This window comes from Falco cherrug, chromosome 7 (assembly GCF_023634085.1).
Source record: "Falco cherrug isolate bFalChe1 chromosome 7, bFalChe1.pri, whole genome shotgun sequence".
In the NCBI taxonomy this organism is placed as follows: domain Eukaryota; kingdom Metazoa; phylum Chordata; class Aves; order Falconiformes; family Falconidae; genus Falco; species Falco cherrug.
Genome location: NC_073703.1, coordinates 52,137,974 through 52,158,137, shown reverse-complemented (window position 1 = coordinate 52,158,137; position 20,164 = coordinate 52,137,974). Strand labels below are relative to the sequence as shown.

Sequence of the window (20,164 nt, the reverse complement as noted above, 5' to 3'; positions counted from 1 at the left end):
GTGGTGCCTGGAAGTTCACAGCCTGTCCATAACTCGCTTCTCTTTCCTGATTTGGAAGGACAATTGGATTTTCATCTCTTACCTGTCTCTTCTCAAGTAAAACAGAAAAAGTTTCCGGTGAAATTCTGTGACTTTCAAGGAAACATCTTAAAATCTTGGGAGCCAATGATGGCTCCTCATGGCTTTCTCATGGACTTACCAAGGCAAGGAAAATTGGGTGGGTTTTTTGGGTCATAAAATTCAAATCTTCTGTGACTGTTAGGTCTGGCATGACAACCACAGTATGTGGAAATGGGGAAGAATCTTCACAGGACTGAGGCTGTTTCTAACAATTTGATTCTGATGCTGTTTCTGAAAGTATGAGAGTCACAGGATGGGAAAACAAGTCCATGGAACAGAAAACATTCTATGGCTTAAAGACTGTGATGTGAAACAATGCTTCTATATGTTGATCTGTCAGAGGACCTTGCTAACTATTTGTCTTCTGCAGCTGGGTGTCTTGACACAGTCCTGAAGTGCATTTTTGGAAGCCTACTCCAATGTGTTCTTGGGAAGATGGAGTTTACAGCTGCAGTGCACAGATTTATTTAGAAGACCAGTGTGGCTCATTAGTTGGTTCTTGAATCTTTAATATACCATGCAAAAGGATGGCACTTGAGTCTGTAGGAGATACAAATCTGTGAACTATGATGATAGTGTGGCAATGGACTTCCAAAGTGTGCAGTGAAAATATGCTTCCTCTGATTTTCCCTGAGGGGTCCAGGAGGTCCTCACTTGGCTGACTTGCATCAAATGAATTCATCTTTCACACAAAATGTCTTCAAAACGCCCACATAGGCCTTGTGGTTCTCAGGGAGATACTGCATAGAACACTGTTGGGGGTCAGGGGTTGGGATCTGAGGTTTTAATCTTCTTTCTGGTGCCGCTTAGATGTGCACAAATATTTCTTAAAGAGGCTCGGAGCCTCTTGTTCATTTTCACTGGCTGGGTAACTGGGAGCAGACAAACTTGGCAAGCATGGTGTCCTGAGCAGTAGCAGTGTGGTGGGGTCCTTGTTATGCCTAACAATTGCCCTGTGCCTCGCACTGGGCTTAGGAATGGTAAAGCATTTGGCGTTAATCAACAATTACAAAAACTGCAATAGACAGTGAAGGGTACTGAATACCACCCCTTTTCCCCCTTGGCAACCTTACACCTCTTCTTTGCATAGCTTGAAAAGTCTGTTCCTTCCTTGTTCCTGCCTTCTCAGGGGACTGCTGGAGTTGCAGCTTGTTTGGTCCACTGAGAGTATCTTTGAGCCTGCTGCGCACTTCTCTGTGGGTTGCAGCAGGGAAGAAACTCTCATACAAAGGCTTTGTAACCAGCTGCTATCATGGAAGGGAAGTAGTTGGAGGAAGGAAGTGGTCCCTCCCTTTAGCCCACAGAAGAATATGCTCGGCTAACCTCAGGATGACTTCTTGAGGAGCATCAAGTGAGATAAGGAGACAAGCAAGGGAGGGGTGTAAAAGCATGATCTAGGTGCAAACAGGACTTGAACTGTGATAGGAAGGATAGAGAGGAGGAGGGTGGGGAATAAGCTATGCAAATTGGTGAATCTTGTAGGTTTATTCACTTGGGGTAGGAATGTTGGTGTGATTTTTCCTGGTTGCAAGGAACTGGTTAATCAGCAGTGAAAAAGCCAATTTCCTGGCTTTAAAGCATCTCTTGGTGACCTGTGGAGAGTTAGGCACTTACCATTTATAAGAGATCAAAATGGAATTTCAGAATTTAGCCTGTCCAGTAAGCTTCTTTCTGAGCAAACTCTAATGTTACCTCTTGAAAATGGGAGTTCTGCATCACCAACAATTCTGCTGGTGTTTTAGAAACCTTCGTGAGAGAGGAAGTGACAACTAAACCAAGGTATCTATGTGCATTTGCAGGTCATAGGCCAAACTCTGTGGCATAATTAGGGAATGAAGAAGGAAACCCAATGATCCAGGTCCCACTACAGGTTACAGTCAGGTCTTGGTTTGCAGGAGCATTTGTGCTGATTCTAGTGTCTGGAATGCACAGCTGTCTGCCCTATCGATTCCTCTCTGTAGCAGGGGATGTGTGCAGTTCAGCCCCCTGCTTTATGCTGTGCCTGTGCTATTCAGAAACCTGCCTTTTTGTAATCCAAGGGTGAAGGTGTAAAATGGAGCTACCAAACACACATGTTCTAAATCATCTGGTTACTTGGGGGGGGTGGGTGGTGTGTGTGTGTGAGAATGGGTGTGGGATGTTACATGGGTGGTTTGGTTTTTCTTATTTTCTCTCTTCCTCTTCCACCTTTTCCTATTATCCTGGATAATTGAGAGTTGGCTGTGTTGAAAGGTCAAATGATTAAGATTTTTCTAAACTGCCTGCAGGTAACTTTGAATTCTTTGTTTTTTTTCTTTTTGACTGTTTTAATTGAACTGTGAAGTTATCCCAGAATGTTACAAATGTGATTCTGTTTCTAAGAGCTTTCAATTAAGCTGGTTTAGTTACAGAAAGTAGTAGAATTAGGGGTTTCTCTGCTGGCACTTGAACTTGAGTTTTCTCTAACTTTTCTTATTAAGCAGCCAAGAGGATGACTTTTTTTGTTGTAACACTTGACTGCTTGTTGAAAGCAGGCAAAACAAGGACATAACAAAACCAGCAACCAAGGGTGAAGGTTAAATCCTCTGAACCACACTGCTCCCATTAGGTTCCACCTGCAGTGTGACCACAAGGCAAGAGCAATCCTTGTGCTTAGCCTTTCAAAAGGTATGCTCTGCCTACCCAGCACTCATCCTGCTGCCAAGATCTGCTGTGTGCATTCGAAAGAGCAAACAATTTCTGAGTAATATTTTGTGAGAGGGAAACTGTGGATAAAACAGAGTTCTGATGTGCATGAGGGTAACTAATTTTCTTTTGGAAAGTTTCAAGTGTGGCATTTAAAAGCAGGCCAGTAGCATTCCAAACGTACTGAACACTTCCCTAAACAAACTGTGAAGAATCTAGGTTGAAGACCTGTTTTCCAGCAACAGTGACACAGGACACAGCTGTGCCAGGCATCTTGAGCAACTGCAGAGCCTCAGACTGTTGCATCCGTCCTTCTGACATCCCATGCCCTTGGTGCACTAGAACTACTTGAATCTGGTTCTCTTTCATGTCCTGAGCATATGATCTTCCAAAGAAGGCTTTTGCATGGTGACCTAGGAGTCATGCTGTGACAACATACCGGGGGGGGGGGGACGACGACACACGACACACACCAGAAAATTAGTCATAATCCTGGGAAAATGTATGCATGCTTAAGAAAGAATCTTGGATCAAGGGGTGTGAGTTGACAGCTTCTGAAGGTCTAGAAGATAATTGGCAGAGGTCCCCAAACAGCTTAGCTTAGAGAAAGCTCCTGCCATCATGTGAGTGTGCCATCTTTGGAAGTGGCTGCTTGTGGTTTAAGAGCAAGGAGGAAGGCTGGGCTGTATGGTTTCAGTGGAAGCTGTTGTCTGCTTCAGGGAGTTTATAGAAGCAAACTACTGCTTGTTGTGCAAGCAGGGCTGGCCCTGCAGCCAAGGGAATTAATGCTGGAGCATCACTAGGAAGGTTGTTTGATGACAAGACTTCAAGAAAAGAGCCAGCCAGGGATGGCTGTAACCTAGGAGCGATGAGTACTTTTTCCCTTGTTCATAGCATTCCCTGAGAGGGTGTGTGGCCATTGACTTTGTGGCCATAGAGGACAGTTTTTCTTGCCCATATTTAGTAGGTCTTTTTCAAAGTGCACATTAGAAAAAAAGCAAAAAAAAAAATATCTGTATTGACTGACGTACTGTTAACAGAGAAGAAACTCTTCTCCTCTCCTTACTGTATTTATGCAAACTGCTGGCTATACTAAATATTATCTTTGAAAACATCTCTGTTTAAACTTAATCCACCCATAACCCTTCAGCCTAGGCTGTGGCATGTGAAATGGGTTTGAATTGTCCTTGTTCCATATACTCATCCTACTGTCGGCTTTTTCATTGTTTCTAGGACCCATTACAGAAACTAGCCTGTTCCTTTATGCTGTGTGTAAACGGGGAATTGCTTTGATTCGCGTGAACCCATGAGTTAAGCTATCTCCCTGAGAGTATGTCTCTGACAAATGTGTGCTCTACAATGCACTCCAGTTAACTCCTCAGGCCTCCATCTCCAGAAATTATGAAAGCTGCTTCCCCCTGAGCTTTAGGTATGAGGAATGTGCTAAAACAACAGTCAACTTTCAGACTTGAATGTGTGTCTAAATAGCTTCCTAACCACCATCTCCCCTCTGGGAAGAAAGGATACTTTCTTATCTAGCCAGAATCTCTTTCATCTTCTAATTTTGCCAAGGAAAAATCAAGGCTGGGAATAAGTTTTTTAACTTGGCTGAAGGCCAAGGGAGGATCCTTGCAGGCGGTACCTGTGTCCATTGTCTCCTAACAATTCTAAGGGGTTTTATCTATGCTATCTCCCACTAAATGGTGTCTGCTGCGTTTTGTGTTGTCTTCAGATCCCACACTGAACTAAGTCATCTTAGCGAGATGTTACTGTAGGCGTAGCAGCAGCAATTTACAGCATTTCTTGTGGGGCAGCCCTGTGCCTCTGACAGGCAGGATCCCTGATAACCTGGGACTCAAGTGATTTGGCAGCTGAAAAGAGATGGGGAAACTGTGCATGACTTCAGGGGAAAGGAGAGAAACAGTGCAATGCTTTGGAGCAATCTATTAGTGAATTGAAATAAGTGATACTTTATTTCCCTTAGAGATACCTAAAACAACATCTTCTAACTTGTTTGTCCAGCGACCAGAATTGGACTGCTGGCTTCCATGTGCAGTCTTTGGGAGAAGGAATCACCTCTGGGGCAAGGTAGCATGCCTCAGGCTGCTCAGCAAATTCTGTGGTAATTGCATGCCCTCTTCCCTACCTCTCCTTCTAGCTGCTGCTCTGTCACCTGGCAAGCAGTGTTCCAAGGGCAGGGAAGGCCGCCTTTGAAAGATACCTTGGCAAGACTTGCAGAGTCTCTTATACTAATGAGGCTTCATTAAATTGGAATGGGGAGGACAGACGTATCTTGACCTAATCAGAAGGGCCATTTCCTGAAGAGGGTGAGTTGCTTTGACAGAGCTGTAATTTGCTGTAGAACAGTGACTCTTAGAATAAAGCAGCCAGCTGTTGTCCTGTAATATAGTCCAGATGCTGGCCTCTTTCAGTTGAGTATGAACTTAAAATCTGTGCAGGAGATGGGACTTGAGAGGAAGGGGTAGATGTACAGACTAGCTGGCTTGGCTTTCTTCAGAGGAGTATATTTTTCATTCCATGATCTAGTTGTTGCTGAAGGGATTCTAGCAGGTGAGTGGCAACGTCCTTTTGCCTTTCTGCATGGTAGGAGTTTGGTGAACAAAGCATTGGCTCCTTGTCTGTGGAAGACATGAGAAATGTATAGCTGTGCTACAGGTGTGGAGTGGGATAGCTTCACTGCTTTCCCTCCCCCTCCAAATAAAGAGAGAAACAAAAGGGGCAGACAGAGTTTATTGTAGCATCAGCTCTAGACTTGCCACATGGCAGTTTAAATGTCATCTTGAAATGACATTTCAAGGCGGGGGTGTATGCAGACAAAGAATTCTTCTTTGGTAGACACTAATTGACTTGAAAGATTCAAATTTTAAAGATAGCCCTTTTGTGAAGTAAACATGAGCAAAGTAATGACATGTAACTAAGCAAACCCTCTTTTCTCTAGGATGACTTCCAGGTTTAATGACGAAGTTACATATTCCCTTCCATAATGCAGCTTCTTTTTTGCCCGAGTAATTGGAAATGTGAGTTGTGGCAGTTTGTCATGTGCTTCTCTGGTTGGTGTTGGCGTGTTGACTTCGTCTCAGCTGCACTTAAGGGTCTGAGAGTCATACTGCCTTCAGTGGTGGTAGGAGTACTAACTGAGGTCTCCCATCTGTTCTCACAGGGTATGAAAGAGCATGATACCCACCTCTGCACCTCTCAAATTTGTTCAGAGTTACCCAGCAGTTTTGAATTTTTGTGGGAAACTTGACCAAAACCAAAAATCCTCTTTCAGTATGAATATCTGTTTAGCTGAAGAAGCTGTGACTGAATGGAGTTTCCCTCTAAATTAGAAGTATTCCTGTGGTCAAGTGTAATAAAACATTAATTTCTGCACCTTTTTTTCCCCCCCCTGAGAGCTTTAGATGTTTGTGTAAGGAATAGCATGATAGAAGTGTTGAAATATATCTCTGTGTGGGTTTTTTGTTTTTTGTTTGGCTTTTTTTTTTTGGATTGGATTTTTTGGGGCATGGTGGTAGGGTTTTTTAGGTTATTTTTAGTCCACCACTCACCCAGTTTTCTCCTTCCTCCTTTGTATAACTGGTACATACAGATTTATTTATTTAATTTTTTTTAGTCCTAACTTTTTCATGAGCATTTGAGTTATGAATGACATCATTATTCATCCAGGGCCGAAGTTACCACTGGAGGTCTTGCAGGCTAAAACCATACTGGATTTGTGGGACGTGTATTCTGCTGGGTCTTTTTCCTTCATTAAAAATAGGGGTTTAACTCTGTGCTTTCTTGATTTCCCAACTGCTCTTTGTGTGTTTGTGTACAAGTCTGTTTTTGCTGTGACGGTGCCTGATAGGCTGTGGCTGAATCCCTCAGTCCTCAGGTATGAGCAGTGTCACATCCTGCAATTAATTGCTGCGCTCTGTACTGTCAGAACATTATACCTGAGGTTTGCAAGCTGTTTTACATTCCTCCTCATAAGTGTGTGTTTGCCTGCCTGCCGGCTGGCTGTCAACTTTGCTGTGCCTCTCCAGGTGGCTGAAGAGGCATATGATTTATTTATCCTGGCTGTCTAGTACAGTCTGCTGCGTCTTGGAGACCTGAAAGGTGATGGGGGTGTAGGAAGGCTGGTTTTCTTGAAGTTACTTTGAAACAAGTTCTCCAGATGCTGTGTCCTCTGGGGTTGTCTTGAAAGGAAAGGCTAAGATTAATTGTAAGCTAGGCAGTCCTCACACCTGTAATATTAGAGGGTGATTGAAAAGTTGTGGTCTCTCTATACTGCAGCTCCTCTTAGTATTTCCTATGTGAAAGATTGCCTTTTCTGCTCCTGTTACCTTGTGAACTGTAAATACTTGATAAGATTCCTAAACACTAGAACATGCAAAATGTTGCTCTTGTCTGTATCTGAATTTCCCCTTTTCCTCCCCTCCCCAGATGTTGTAGGCGTTTTGCTCAATACTCACTGTTTCTTTGTTTGTCTTGTTTTTGTAGATCGAGGTGCTCCTGATCAGCCAGATCTTTCGGGAATTTTTTAAAAAGAAACTTGGGTGTTAAAAGATGTGCCATGGAATGGTAGCACCAAAGAGCAACACAGGATCATCTCTTGCCTTGACTAGCCATGGGTTATTTCTTCTGCTAGTTATCTTTGGTACCTTTATCGTGGAAGCACAGGCCACAGGTAAGTGAAACCTTTGCATATGCTGTAGGGAGGGGGAGATGTTTAAGTATGGAAGTGGTCTTGTATTATTATGGGGAAGCTGGTGATGGTTGATGCATTTGGACCCATCTTTCAGTACTCACAGGAAAAATTCCATTTCTACTGGTTAAGCAGAGGGCAGTGTCTGAACTGAATGAGTCTTGCATGTGAGTAAGTGCTTGTCTTCTACCCTGTCGTTTTGATTCTGCCAGCTTCTTTTCCCTCCATCTTCATTCTTTCACTGCAGCTGGGGGGCACTTGGGCCGTCTCAAGAGCAAGGACTACATTTTGACTGAGTGAGATTCTCATGTGGATGCTGTTATCTATATGCTCTGTAGCAGCTGCTCATGTGAAGTAGTTTTGGAAGATCAGGCTGTCTTCAGCTCTTGGCACAGCTGATAAATCTGTTCAGTGTTTCCTTGTGTGCTATCTTCTGACACCTCAGCACCTGCTAATTGTGCCCCTCTTGGATCCTGGTTGCCGCTTGAGTTTTTCCCTCTCCCCTTTCTAACTTCTTGATGTTTATCTGATGGGCAAGTGTTGTGAATAATGTAAATAACACTGCAATGGGATGATATGTAAAATATCAACAGAGGTGAGAGGGATCTGCCTTTTAGAAATGAATGGAAGAAGAAGATACGCTGGATGCTCACAAGGCTATACATGACGTGAAGTATGTGCTTGTTTACCCAGTATACCCTGTCTTTTCTCTCAGATCAGCCATGATGTAGTCTTTGTCTGTAGAGATATGCCGCATCGTAAGTGGCATGGGATGGAAGGACTAACTTTGTATGCCTTTGCACAGAACTTTGGAGAAGCTTAGTCCCCAGAAAGCCTGTAGGTTTGACTTCAGCAGCTGTTCCAATGTAGAACAACAGCTTGCCTTTGAAAACAAAACCTGACTTCTTGATGTGTCATTACCTGGCAACTGAAAACCTCATGACCACTGCTCCTCAGCATCAGTGAAGCTTGAATTGGCCTCTCTGTGGTAGAGCAGAATAAATGTTAGTTGCCAGTTATACTCAAAGCCAAGGTGATCCTGTATGGGAAAGTCTGCTGGTGCTGGAAACTGCTGCAGGAGGAGTTGATCTCCTTTTATTATTTCTGGCATTTCGATTTGGAAGGGAGAGGCTGCTGAAATCTGATATCCCGGACTTTTATGTCTTCCTGGCCTGATTTTGGCTTTGTAGCTAATGAGGGGTGCAGGGACACGTGAGGGAGTGACAAATTGGCAGGAACAGATAGTGGGAGTGGGAAAGGGACAAGGTCTTTTGGGGTCTGGTCTGTCCTTGTTTTCCAATCTTGCTGTTACTGGTGATAATGTCCCTGCCTCATTTCAGATGTAGACCTGTCAGATATGCCTCCCAGCCTGGGGCTGGAGTGCACCATCCCCATCTGAAACTCACACCACACACTGCAGCACCTTTAACTGAGTCTGTCATCGGCATGCAACTGCCTTTTGCTGCATGGGGCGGCTGGATAGGGAAAGGCAGTGACAATACCAGCGAGCCCTTTTAGTATCATTTTTGAGGTATTCGGTCATATTACCAAAAGCACTGGTTAAGCATATTGGAAGACCCAGGAGTGGCTGTGCACTGTTTCCCTTTCTGTGTTCCTTTTGCTTCAGGACCTGGAACCAGCTGTGGTAAACTAATCAAGGCAGATCATCAGCTAAATAGGATTATAGTGGCTGGGCATGAACCATTTCCTGCAGGGGAAGTGAAAAACTGCATGTGGAGGGGAGCCCAAGTTCATAGCAGAGGGCAAGACATGCAGGGGGGGGAAATCCTGGGGAAGGGGAGGGGCTTGCTGATGAGTGCTTCCATGTACAGGTTTTCTGACACTGGGAGGTAGCAACCCAACTGCTATTGCTGGGAGGGATGGTGGTGCTCAGTGATGCGTCATGGGCCCGGAGAGTTGCACCTGCAGCAGCATGCCAGCCATGAGCAACATTAATTAGCAAGTCAGCCAAGAAGTGGAGAGCCAGATGGAGAAACAAAGAATACTGGCAAGGTGCTTGGAAAATTCTTTGCCTCATCTTTGTCCCCCAACCACCCCACCATTCTCACTTTATTACTTTACGTAGCAAGATTATTGAGAGCAGGCAGAGCAAAGCAATGTGAACGTGAACCAAGATGTTGTTATTAAATGTCTTGGTGGTAATGGTTACCTTGAATGCAGGGCAAGTGTGACATGCTCACAATTGCTACAAAAGCTGAAGAATGGTCTCATAAAAAGACAGACAAGCATGGAGACAGTGGCTGGCTCAGCTCTGAGTGAGAAAGCAGAGCTTGTGATTCGTGTGTTTAAAACCTTACAGTGTATATTGTATTGCATTCATTTTGCTGTTTAGAAACTCTGTTGCTTTAGTTCCAAGAGGCTGAAGGGATATATTCATGTTCTGGGCAGGAATGTGTTCTCTTTGCCACATGGTTAATGCAGAGGGCAGACTCATTTCCAGTCAGCAAGCATCGGGTCTGTCCTCTGGTATTAATTTTATTTATGCATGGATTTTTAAGAAAAATCTTCAGCACTTTGTCTCAAGCAATCTATCCAAATATCCTGAAGTGCCACGAGGTGAGTATAAGTTGCTTAGTCACTAAGCATACTGCATAATTTGAGGAAACTGCTCTTTTTTCACGGGAAGATATCTGTGAATGTAAAAATAACTGCTGCACGTATTTTAACACAGAACAAATGCAGCATTTGGTGATGGACAAGCAATTAAGGTGTGTCAGAAGAGGAGGATTTATGGAAACTTCAGTGCTGTTCAGAAATATTTTTTGAGCTTTATCACTGTTAGACCTTTTTTCCCCCCCATCTGCTGAGTTCTCTAAGATTAGTTGGGGAAGTAATGAAGGAATGAGCAGGCAAGGAGACTTGGAAAGCAAGGACCTGAAATATGGAAGTGTAGTTCTTCAGCTGTCTCTTAAATTCTTTGAGGGTTCATCTGGAATGTAGCTGAAGGAAGGGGTCCTTAGTAGGTAGAGATGGGGAATTTTTAAAGTGTTGGAGAGGAGCAATAACAACCATTTTGTCTGCTCTTCTACAGGTAATGCATCTCCATTCTTTCCTTGTTGCTGTGGTTTTTGGGTGGTCTGTGGGTGTGGTTTTTTTTTTTTTCCCTTCCTCCCATCTCTGGCCCTTAAGGTTATTCCCACAAGCTCTCAAAGGCCTTGTATTTGTACCTCATTCACAATGGTCCTCCTGGCTGGCTGGGCTATTTTTGGAAGGATGACAGTGGATCATAATAAGTTGTTCATTAAATTTTAACATGTAGTGTCTAAAATACTCTTAAAGCTTCCTATCATTTGTGTTCCAAATGGTGTAATCTCTCTTGGATTCATAACCAGCTCTGTCAGAAACCTATCAAAATAGATGTTGGGCCTTTCATTATTGATAATAGCATCACCTGGTCCTGGGAAATGCAAGCAAAGGTGTTAGTAAACATCCTGAATTGAGCAAATATTAATACCCTTAAAAGAGAGAGTTTAAATATTAATCTTTTAAAATTAATAATAATGCAGGTTCAGTGAAGCCATTTACATTTAGACAGTCTGATTTTTGTTGACTGATCATGTGTGAAGTGTTAGAAAGCTAGCTAATTTTTAGATTTGCCATTAAAGTGATAAATTGAGCTTGAATAAACTGAAACAACTTCATTCCTGTGTGTTGTCTGTGACGCAAATGCAGCCAATCTGCTGCTTGCTGTTCTAAGGTCTTTTCAGTGCCAAGGTTATTCTGCACAGAAGCTCTTGGATACCGCTGGTATTTGTTTGCATTGCATAGAACAGCTTGTTAGAGCGCACTCCAGTCATTGAGCAGATTCAGACTTGTTCCTATTCTTTGGGAATCTGTGCAAATCAGAGGTTTCCTTTGTCTCTGACTATGCAGCTGAAAGGAAGGCGGTTATGCAGCTAGGGATGAATTCAATGGCCATGAAAACAAGCATACTTTTAACACTGGATGGCCAGACAGAAATGTGGGGAGGTGTCATGCATGAACAGAGGATCTTGATTCTAACCTGCATGCTTCATGTAAGCATGGGTTTGGAGGAATTACAGGGTCAAGTGTATAGTTCTCCATGGAGAGAAGGGGTAACAGTTTCAGGTGCAGTTCCTCTTTCCAGTCCCTTTGGAGAGCTTAGTAAAAGCAGAGCGGTACAGAAGGGCATGGTGAGGAGCTGCAGATTAACGGCCAGGCCACGAAGGTGGCTAGGAAGCAGATGCAGACGGGCCCAGGTTTAGACTGTTCAAATAATATTCACACTATTACTACACTGATCTAGGCAGTACTATTTAAGTAGCTGGCTTAAAGGGAGTAATAGGGATCTCAAGAAGGCACACATCATCTTTAATTTTAACCAGTTCTAATGGTTGAAGGATGAATTAAAGCTGTGTGGTGTTTAGCTACCTACGGAGTTAAACCATGACAGCACAATAGTAATCCTGAATTTTCCTTTTGTCTGTCCTAGGTTGGCACAGCAAATCCAAAGGACCTGCATGTGAGTAGAGTTATATTTGTTGCTGTACTATGAGAAATGAGTATGGTCTTTTACTAGTTAAATACAAGTGGCAATGAGCTAGGATTTCCATTATACTTCCGTTGTGTTGGATAGGCTGAGATCTGTCTCTATGCCCTATTTCCATTTTTGTCCCTTATATTTGGGAAAGGTGACTGCCCTAAGTTTGAGAGAGGGAGATGAACTTCATGTGTTTCACTGTGCTTGAAGGGATCCTTGTGCCTTCTATAGGATTTAACTTTGAATTACTCAAGAAAAAACAAATAGAATAAATACTTCATTAAAATGCAGAGAGATGCTGCTTGAGGGAGTTTAGAGAGGCTGCCAGAGAAGATTGAGCTGAAGCAAAAAACCTTGTTTCCTTTAATCAAGAAAGGTGAACATCTCATCACAGAGCATGACTCTGGATGTATTCCATTGGATACTTTTGCTTTCCATTTCCTGTGCTCAAAAGAAGTCTAAAATCTTTCCTGTATGCATGTTATGGATGTGTTTAACTTTGGGAGAAATTGGGAAGCATATTTGGCTTCTGTATCTGTTATAAATACATAAAATTTTGTGTAAATATTTGTTGAACTCTGAAATTTGATGTTTAGTGTGAATTTCCCCTTCTCAAAAAAAAAAAAAAAAACAAAAAACAAAACCCACAACAAAACCAAACCAAACAAGAAAACCCCCCAGGAACAGTGTCTGACAGGAATGGATTCATAACGAAGTATTTAAAGATGTGGGAGGGGAATTTTGCTGCCTACTAAATTTTGGTCTTTATAGAGAATGGGAGACAGGAGGAGGGAAAGCTGGTGGAATCCTCTGAATCCTAGATTTTTATCCAATGCCTGAATTGTACTCCTAGCAAGACTAGTATCACAGACCCCTAGCATTAAGGGGCTTTCAATTCTTGGCCATGGTTGCTAGCAGGAAAATAAGCTGCTTTCGGAAGTAACTCTAGAGTTGTCTGGTCCATCTCACCTTAGCTTCTTGGGCTAGAATGAAAAAGATGGAAACTGCTAGAAGCTTCATTGTAGAGGGAAGCAGGAGGGGTGCTGAATGACATGGTTTGTTCTACTTGAGAATTTCAGTCCAGGTTCTGACTGATTGCCATCCTGGTGTCCCTTGATGACTGCAGCCTGCGAGGTTGAAGACACAGATTTGTCTGTTTTAACACAGCTTCCTTCTGTCACTGAGTCTTTCCTCTTTACCTACTTCAGCCAATCATTTGGGAAGAGATTGGGTTTGTTCCTAGTCTTATGGGGAAAGTCCTCGCAGCGGGACAGAAGAATGTTTGCTTGCTACCACCTAATGCTATATGACAATTCTTTTGCTACTTCTGTCCCTCTTGAGACCTAAAGTGGTTACTGTTGCAGCTGAGGCATTATGTTTTTAGGATAGGTTGAATGTTTTTCATCTGTGCAAGCCATGTCTGCCATTGCTTCTCCAGCTCTTATGTTTAACCTGTAGCATCACGAGCAGTTACCACCTCCTGTTCATGCTGCCAGCTATTGCTAATTCTGCAGTGGGGATGGCAGAACAAGAAGTGAGTTTTCTCTGGAGCTTTGGCAAACTTCAGCCTGGGCTGTTATTGCAAATACTGCTGGAATATTTGGTGTGTGGTATGTAAAGCTGTGGAATAGGTATGTCCTCAGCATGCTTACATGGCTGATAAGGGGGAAACAAGTGGTAGGGCAAGGTGGGTGGCTGTAGACTGTGGAGTCTTTGGCTTTTGTGGTTGAATCTGTCAAGGCCCTATGTTAAAACCAGCAATCTGTGTGTAGATGAGGATTGCTGAAACACTGCTGGTAACAAGCTGCTGATAGTCAAGAGTGAAGGTAGGGCACTGAGGGCACTTGAACAGCAAGCTCAAAAATGCTTGTACCTCTGTGAGAGTAATTGGAACCCAGTGACAGGATTGTGGCATTGTCTCAAGAGGTTGTACCTGCTTATCTGTGTGCACTGATCTGCATCTGAAAAAACATTTTCCTTTTAATGAATTGAAACCTCTGGGGAGTGTTCATCTTCCTCTGCAAGCAGGAATTCCCCCTGAGGCTCTGCTTCTGCAAAGTGTTGTACTGGAGCTGGAGGACCAGTGAATTGCTTGCTTCCAGATGTTGTTGAAGAGATTTGAAGTAATCCCTTAGGTATGGGGCTGCTTGATGAGTTATAGGATGTGCTAGGTGGATTGGGCTAGAGGGAGCTTGTTGCTAACCTGTTGAAGAATAAAATAAGCTTTGTGCCCCAGCCTAGCACGGTGATCCCTTTTATCATGGAAAGGGGACAGGGAACTTTTGGAGTTCCTGTGCTGAGAAGACTGCCTAATCTCAGGTTGTGGAGGTGCTCCCTCACTGCTTGTGTACTTAGTGTACCTTGTACTGCTTGTGTAGCCTGGTTGGTGCTGGATGGCGAGGCCTCCTGTGTTTCTTTTCTATAGGGCCAATGCCAGGAATGCAAGGAAAGTGCATTTATCCACTTGGTGTGGTAAGAAGCATTTCAGGGGAAGCAAAAGCCAAAGAATTGGAACAGTAGAGTAACAAATCTTTAAATCCTGTGGGCTCAGCATTTTAGGTCTAGCTAGTCATCTTAATTCAATAGGGAAAAAATCTTGCTTGTTCAAGAGAAAGAAACATTGCTGCTGCTTTTGAGAGATACGTTTTACTTGATTAGTAAAGGGAAAAGCATGTCTGATTTGAAAAAAGCTGCTTTGCTGTAGAGTGAGATAAGCACCTCTGATGGATGTTCTCTTGAGTTTTCAACCCACAGACAGGGAAGAACGTGGTAGGCCTGATGTGCAGAGTCATAACTAGAAAACCATGGGCTGCAGCTGCTTTTCTGGCTTGAAGGAACACTTGCTGTGTCCTGAGAAAAAGACCAACGTGGTGTATAACGAGTTTTGTGACAGACATATCCTTAGGCACCCATAAAACTATCCATCAGAAAGAGGATAAAACTGTCTTGTGATCTTACAGATTTTGTTGTTTGGGCAACTTTGCATTTTCTTCTGCTTCTTTTCCAACAGGGATGTCAGCTGCTGAGACAACAGGTGGTTTTCCTGTTTTAAGTTGAACTAGGGTATTTTGAAGGAAATGAAGCTACGTGGAGACTTCAGGCATAGAAAAGGACTAGAATTGAATGGAGATTTGTGGGAAGGTGGTAGAATGGATTGAAGGTGAGTGAGGATCAGGGGAGGGTAAGAATCTAGGAAAGAGAAGAGGGGGACAGGGAGGGCGGCAGCAGAACAGGAGGGTGAAGGTTTCCACAGATGGAGTTGTGAAAAAGATCCTGGTGGTTTAAAAAGCCAATTAGTGGCTTGGTGGTTAAGTAGTGTAAGTCCTGAACGAAGGCAGTGCTTTAGTTATGTAAGCAGATTAGAATGGTTGAGAACAGTAATGGCCTTGGGAGGGAGGACTCTAGCAGAAAAAATGTGTGTGGGTTTGGGGTTTTTTAATGGTTAGGTAAGAGTGTCTTAATGCAGGAGGATGCAGGATATGCCTTTACAGCATCAGGCTTTTGAGGCTTTTCTATATGTGACAGGACTGACTAATGAGACACTGACAGATTAAGAATTTGAGGGTTACAAAGTGTATGCACTCCAGGGACTGAAGCTTCAAGGCATGAATCCCCTCAAGGCAGGAGCAGAGCAGGGTGAATATGCCAGCTGCTGGAGCACTGGCTGTGTCTGCCTACAAGTGCTCTAACATCCTGGCTCAGGATCTGGGGCGGGGGAACTGTGAGAGACCATATGGAAACTGCATGTGAAACAAGACATAGGGAGGAACTTGAAGTGGAAGTTGCTGCCGTGTTTAGAGAAATACCCGTGACTTTCTGTGACAGTTCTGCTTTTTTTAGTTTGTGTTCAGGTATATAGTTAAAAGCTGCTTTGCTCTTCTCCACCATCCTGCATTTATTTGGCTGCTACACCCACTGTAGGGAAGCCCTTCCTGTAAACAAGATAAACCTATTAAAGCTGGTATACCTTGGTGTTGGCAAGGGTCCAGGGTTTCAGTCCCTGCTGATGGTGATGTTTTCCAGGTGGGGTCTGTGTGTCACTGTGAGTGGAATGAAGTTATATCAGAGTGGGTTAGGGCAGGTGAAGGTAGCAAGTTTGTTTTTCCAGTTGTATTCATTTAGTCCTCCGCTTTGCCAACAAGTTAGTCAGTAGCCCAAAGCAGAAGTAGGTCTTGCTGTGATACAGAAATGTGATGTCCTTGAGCTAGCATAGTTTTAACCTTTAGGTCTTGCCACTTTGAATCTGTGTATATTTACTTCTCATACTTAAACATTCTCTTTAAGTTGACAGTTTGTGCTTTAGTGGCTGTTCCCTCCATGGCATTTAGTAAGTCAGACTCCACTTTTGGAGTAGTTGGGGGAGATACACAGTGCTGGGAGAGCTGAGCGCTCTATTGGTACAGGATCCTTGTTCAATTTTGGATCACTGAAGCAGCAGTGAAACGCAGTTGGCAGGTTTGGTCTTGAGGCGTTATCACAAGACTGGCAGTCAGGCACTGTTAGTGCACTTCTGCCACGTGGAAGAGGAGGTCTATGCAGTGGTGGCCAAGATCACTGTCTGCTGGCATAAGGAGATGTCTCTGGTGGGCGAACACACTTGAAGTGCAGTGTGGGTGCTGTGCTGGAAGGGGTTTGCCTCTCTGAGAAGTTCTGCCTCCTTTTAGCACCCTGGAGAACTCACTACCTCTTGGCATGTGCCTCCAGCTGTGGAGACTCCTCGGAGCTGAAGCACCTTCTCAGAGCACTGTTGGGTGGGGGTTTTTTTTTATTTTTTTTTTCTGTCAGTGTTGCCTTGGTCATGTGTGGTCCCACTTTACCCAGCTTTTTCCAGTCATGAGCTGATCCCATGGTTGGGATCAGTCCCTGGACGGGCAGTAGTATGACTGCATGGGGGAAAGGAGATGTTGCAGCCTGTCATTCAGTACACAGGTAAGGCTGCTTTTAGCATCCTTGATTCTTGCTGTCAGTAAAACTGAGAGACTGGTAGAAGCTTCTAACTACAGGTGTTGTGAAGAGATTTATTCTCTGACCACCATCAGGGTGAGGCAAAGACTTAACCATTTTACCACATACCTCTGGCCACCTGCCACTTGTCTGAGGCAGGTCAGGAGTATTTCATGTTTGGCTACATCAGGTGCCATGGAGAGATTTGAGAGGATGAAAATGAATGTCTGTTCTGCATCCTGTGACAGCAGGGAAGCATCTATCACTAAGTCTGTTTCCATCTGCTGAATGTTAACCAGTTGTTTTAAATGGAGGAAATCTTTCTCCTGACCCTGGTTGGTTAGTAGCACCAAGGGAGGGTACCTGCAGAACTAAAGCTTTTTGTGTTTTTTATTTTAAAATGATTTGGGGTCGGTGGCACCATTTCAAAGGTGCTTGCCGGTGAGCACCCTGCACAGACAAAACCAAACACACCTCCCTTTCCAGAGTGGTCTGCCACCTTTCTTCTTTCTGTGGTGACAGAGGCTGTCCTCATTAAATACAGATACTAATACATAGATAGTTCAAACACCCAAGCAGCAGCGGAATGACTGGACTTTAAAGATGAAATAGTTCCCGTTTCTTTTCCAGCAGTGGGATTTGGGGCTCTTATGTATTATTTCAGTGGTATTAGAGTAGCTTCACCCAATCTCACAGTGAAGTGAGAATCACTGTCAACAAAGCAGTGTTTGTGAATAGCAAGTATTGTTTCAGCCTGTAGCTTGCTTTTCCAGTTAACCTGTATTTCACCTGGTGTAAAACTTAGTTTGATTTACTACTTAGCTGTTGCGGTGGTCTCCCTTTTCTCCTGTAGTGGGAGGCTCTCTGGAAGATGGTAGGAAATGGTAAGTTGTAGGAAACACTTTTTCCAGTGAATTCTGTAGTATTTAAAACAGAATCATTACTTGAAGTGGGTTATTCCCTGGTGATTCCCTGACCGGTGTCAGAGGCAATGAAAACTGAACACTAAATTGAAAACAAAACTAGAAAGCACTCTGGTAACCATCTGCCAGTTGTTACATATCGCGTGGTGGCAGGATGAAACTCATGGTGTCTGGTCTGGTCTCGGATCACCCCATGGCAATTAGTTACAGTTGCTTTTGCAGGGAAGTTGACTGCTTTTCGTGCCTTTGGAGTAGCTTTCTCCATGGGAGAGATTCCTGCCCGAGGCTGAGCTGGTTCCAGGGGCTGTGAGGATAGATGTATTTATGTTGATTTGTTTCTTTGAGCTGTGAGCCCCTACACCAGTATCTGTTGTGTCTGGTTTAATGACTAGCTGTAATGATTTTTACTGTCGTGCAATTGTTTAGCAGTAGCAAGAGAACAGTTGGGGACCTTTTGCTTTGCCTTTTATCAAGTCTTCCCCGAGCCCATCTTTGTCCTCACATGCACGTTTGGAGAACACAAGGCCACAGCATACGGCTGCTGTGCCCCCGGCCCCTGCCCCGCATGCATGAATTCATCAGCTTGATCTTTCCACCCCTACTCCTCAGGAGGGTCAGATGGCAGCTGCAGCTCCTGTCAAGCATGATGCCGAGCAGGGAGCTTTGGGGAGGAGGGTTACAAAAGGCCCAGCTTAAATCGTCTGTGTAAGGGCACAGCAAAGGCTCTGTCACCCAGGCCCGACTGCTTGTCTTCTGGTGCTATGGTTGTAATGACATTAGCATTTCAAAAAGGGGATTACCACAGCCCCCAGGTTCTGAGGGGAGGGTATTTTGGCTGTTGTTTGAAAAGCTGCTTTCTGGCTATCTCTGCTTTTTCCCTGCATGTGGATCCTGAAGGGTTGTTGAAGGTGACCACACCATGTTAAAAGTGGGTTGCTGCTGTTGCGAGGAAGCTGGCTGTTTATTGCCCTAAATGTGGGCTGGTAGATGTGAAATTGTTGCTGGTAACGTTCGTTCTTGCTGATTTGGAGTGACTGAGAATTTTCCAATGGAAAAGTAAAATTAAAGGGTCTGTATTGGGATCATAACTGTATGCTAGAGACGTATCCTGAAGTCATGTTTACAGGAAGAGGTTAAGGTAATTATACTAGTTTGTCTCATGTATTTCAACCAAAGGAAATGGGCAGCACACGCATCCTATTAACTGTCTGCCTTCCACATTTCTGGTACCGAAGAAGACTTTCTGTGCCCAGGTACAAGATTTCAGGGTGTTTCCTTGGGAAATTGATTTTATTTTTATAATGTCCTGTTTAAAAATAAAAATTTCTGTAGTGAAATTTAACTCCTGTCTCTTGCAACTCTCTTGCATTACCCTCACAGTGGATCTGTGTTCAGTTGCTCTTCATTTTTCACCGAGTTCACTTCCCCTTTCCAGTGTTACCTGTGCTAGAAACTTGCATTAAGGCCTTACATATGCTGGGCTCTAGCGGAAAATTCCTGCAGTTGTTCTTTCCTCTCTGGTTCCATTAGCTGTTGAAATGATGGGTTAGGCCAAGCAGGCTGGTCATCTGGTCCCTGGGGCAAGAGAACAAAGGGAATTGTCTTGTTTGCCTGCCAGAGAGAGGCAAGAGTACTTTGTGCAACCTCTTGAACCCTGTGTGGGCCCTAAAATCAGCTGACCCACAGTGTCCAAAACAGGAGCCCCGTGGCTTGACTCTGTGAGCACAGTTGGAGGTTGTGTAGCAGAAGATGCTGTGGTCGCCTGGAGCCTTGTCCTGAGCAGTGTTGCTAGAGCTGTCTGTATTGAACTGTTGAATAAGAAAGGAAAGGTGTGTTTTGAAGAGGCATTGTTGTATGCATAGGTTTAAGTGTGCCCCTACAAGGACTTCTCTTGTGTGTTCCTGTAGGGCATAGTTCAAGTGGTTTTGCAAAGCTGTGCTGGCCCGAGTCATGGCTGTCCCTTGCTCTGGGTGCTGCTGGGAGCAGCCATGAGCAGGGTTTCCTGCGGTGAGTCACAGCTCCTGCGTAGGGACAAACAGCCAGAGACCAGTGGGAAGAACTGGTAGCTCTTCCTGAGAGAGATGGCAGGCCTGGGCCATAGGTAAGCTGTTCCTCAGGGCCTCAAGGAGGAGCAAAAGTAGTTTCTTCTGTAAACACTGCCCAGGGTACTTACTGTGCCCAGGAAGGGAGGCATGTAACTTCTCCATGTGAAAACAGGAGCTGCAGAAGGCCTTCCAGGAGTGTGGTGGCTGCTGACGAGGTGTGTGTGCTTATTTCAATGTA

At 44.1% G+C, this 20,164-nt stretch overlaps 1 protein-coding gene across 9 annotated transcripts in view; it reads left to right on the top strand.

The window, feature by feature from the left end:
* SUSD6 (sushi domain containing 6) overlaps positions 1-20,164 on the top strand; it is an 86,342-nt gene that overhangs the window by 31,558 nt on the left and 34,620 nt on the right. For 7 of the 9 annotated variants that reach the window (XM_055715684.1, XM_055715680.1, XM_055715682.1 and 4 more), the window contains 2 exons: positions 7,288-7,474; positions 11,967-11,996. In XM_055715684.1, the coding sequence (XP_055571659.1) occupies positions 7,354-7,474; positions 11,967-11,996 (151 nt within the window). In that variant the 5' untranslated portion in view covers positions 7,288-7,353. Of the gene's footprint in view, positions 1-7,287; positions 7,475-11,966; positions 11,997-15,024; positions 15,175-20,164 lie in introns of those variants that run through there. The other 2 variants (XM_027808120.2, XM_055715685.1) reach the window with 2 other exon arrangements.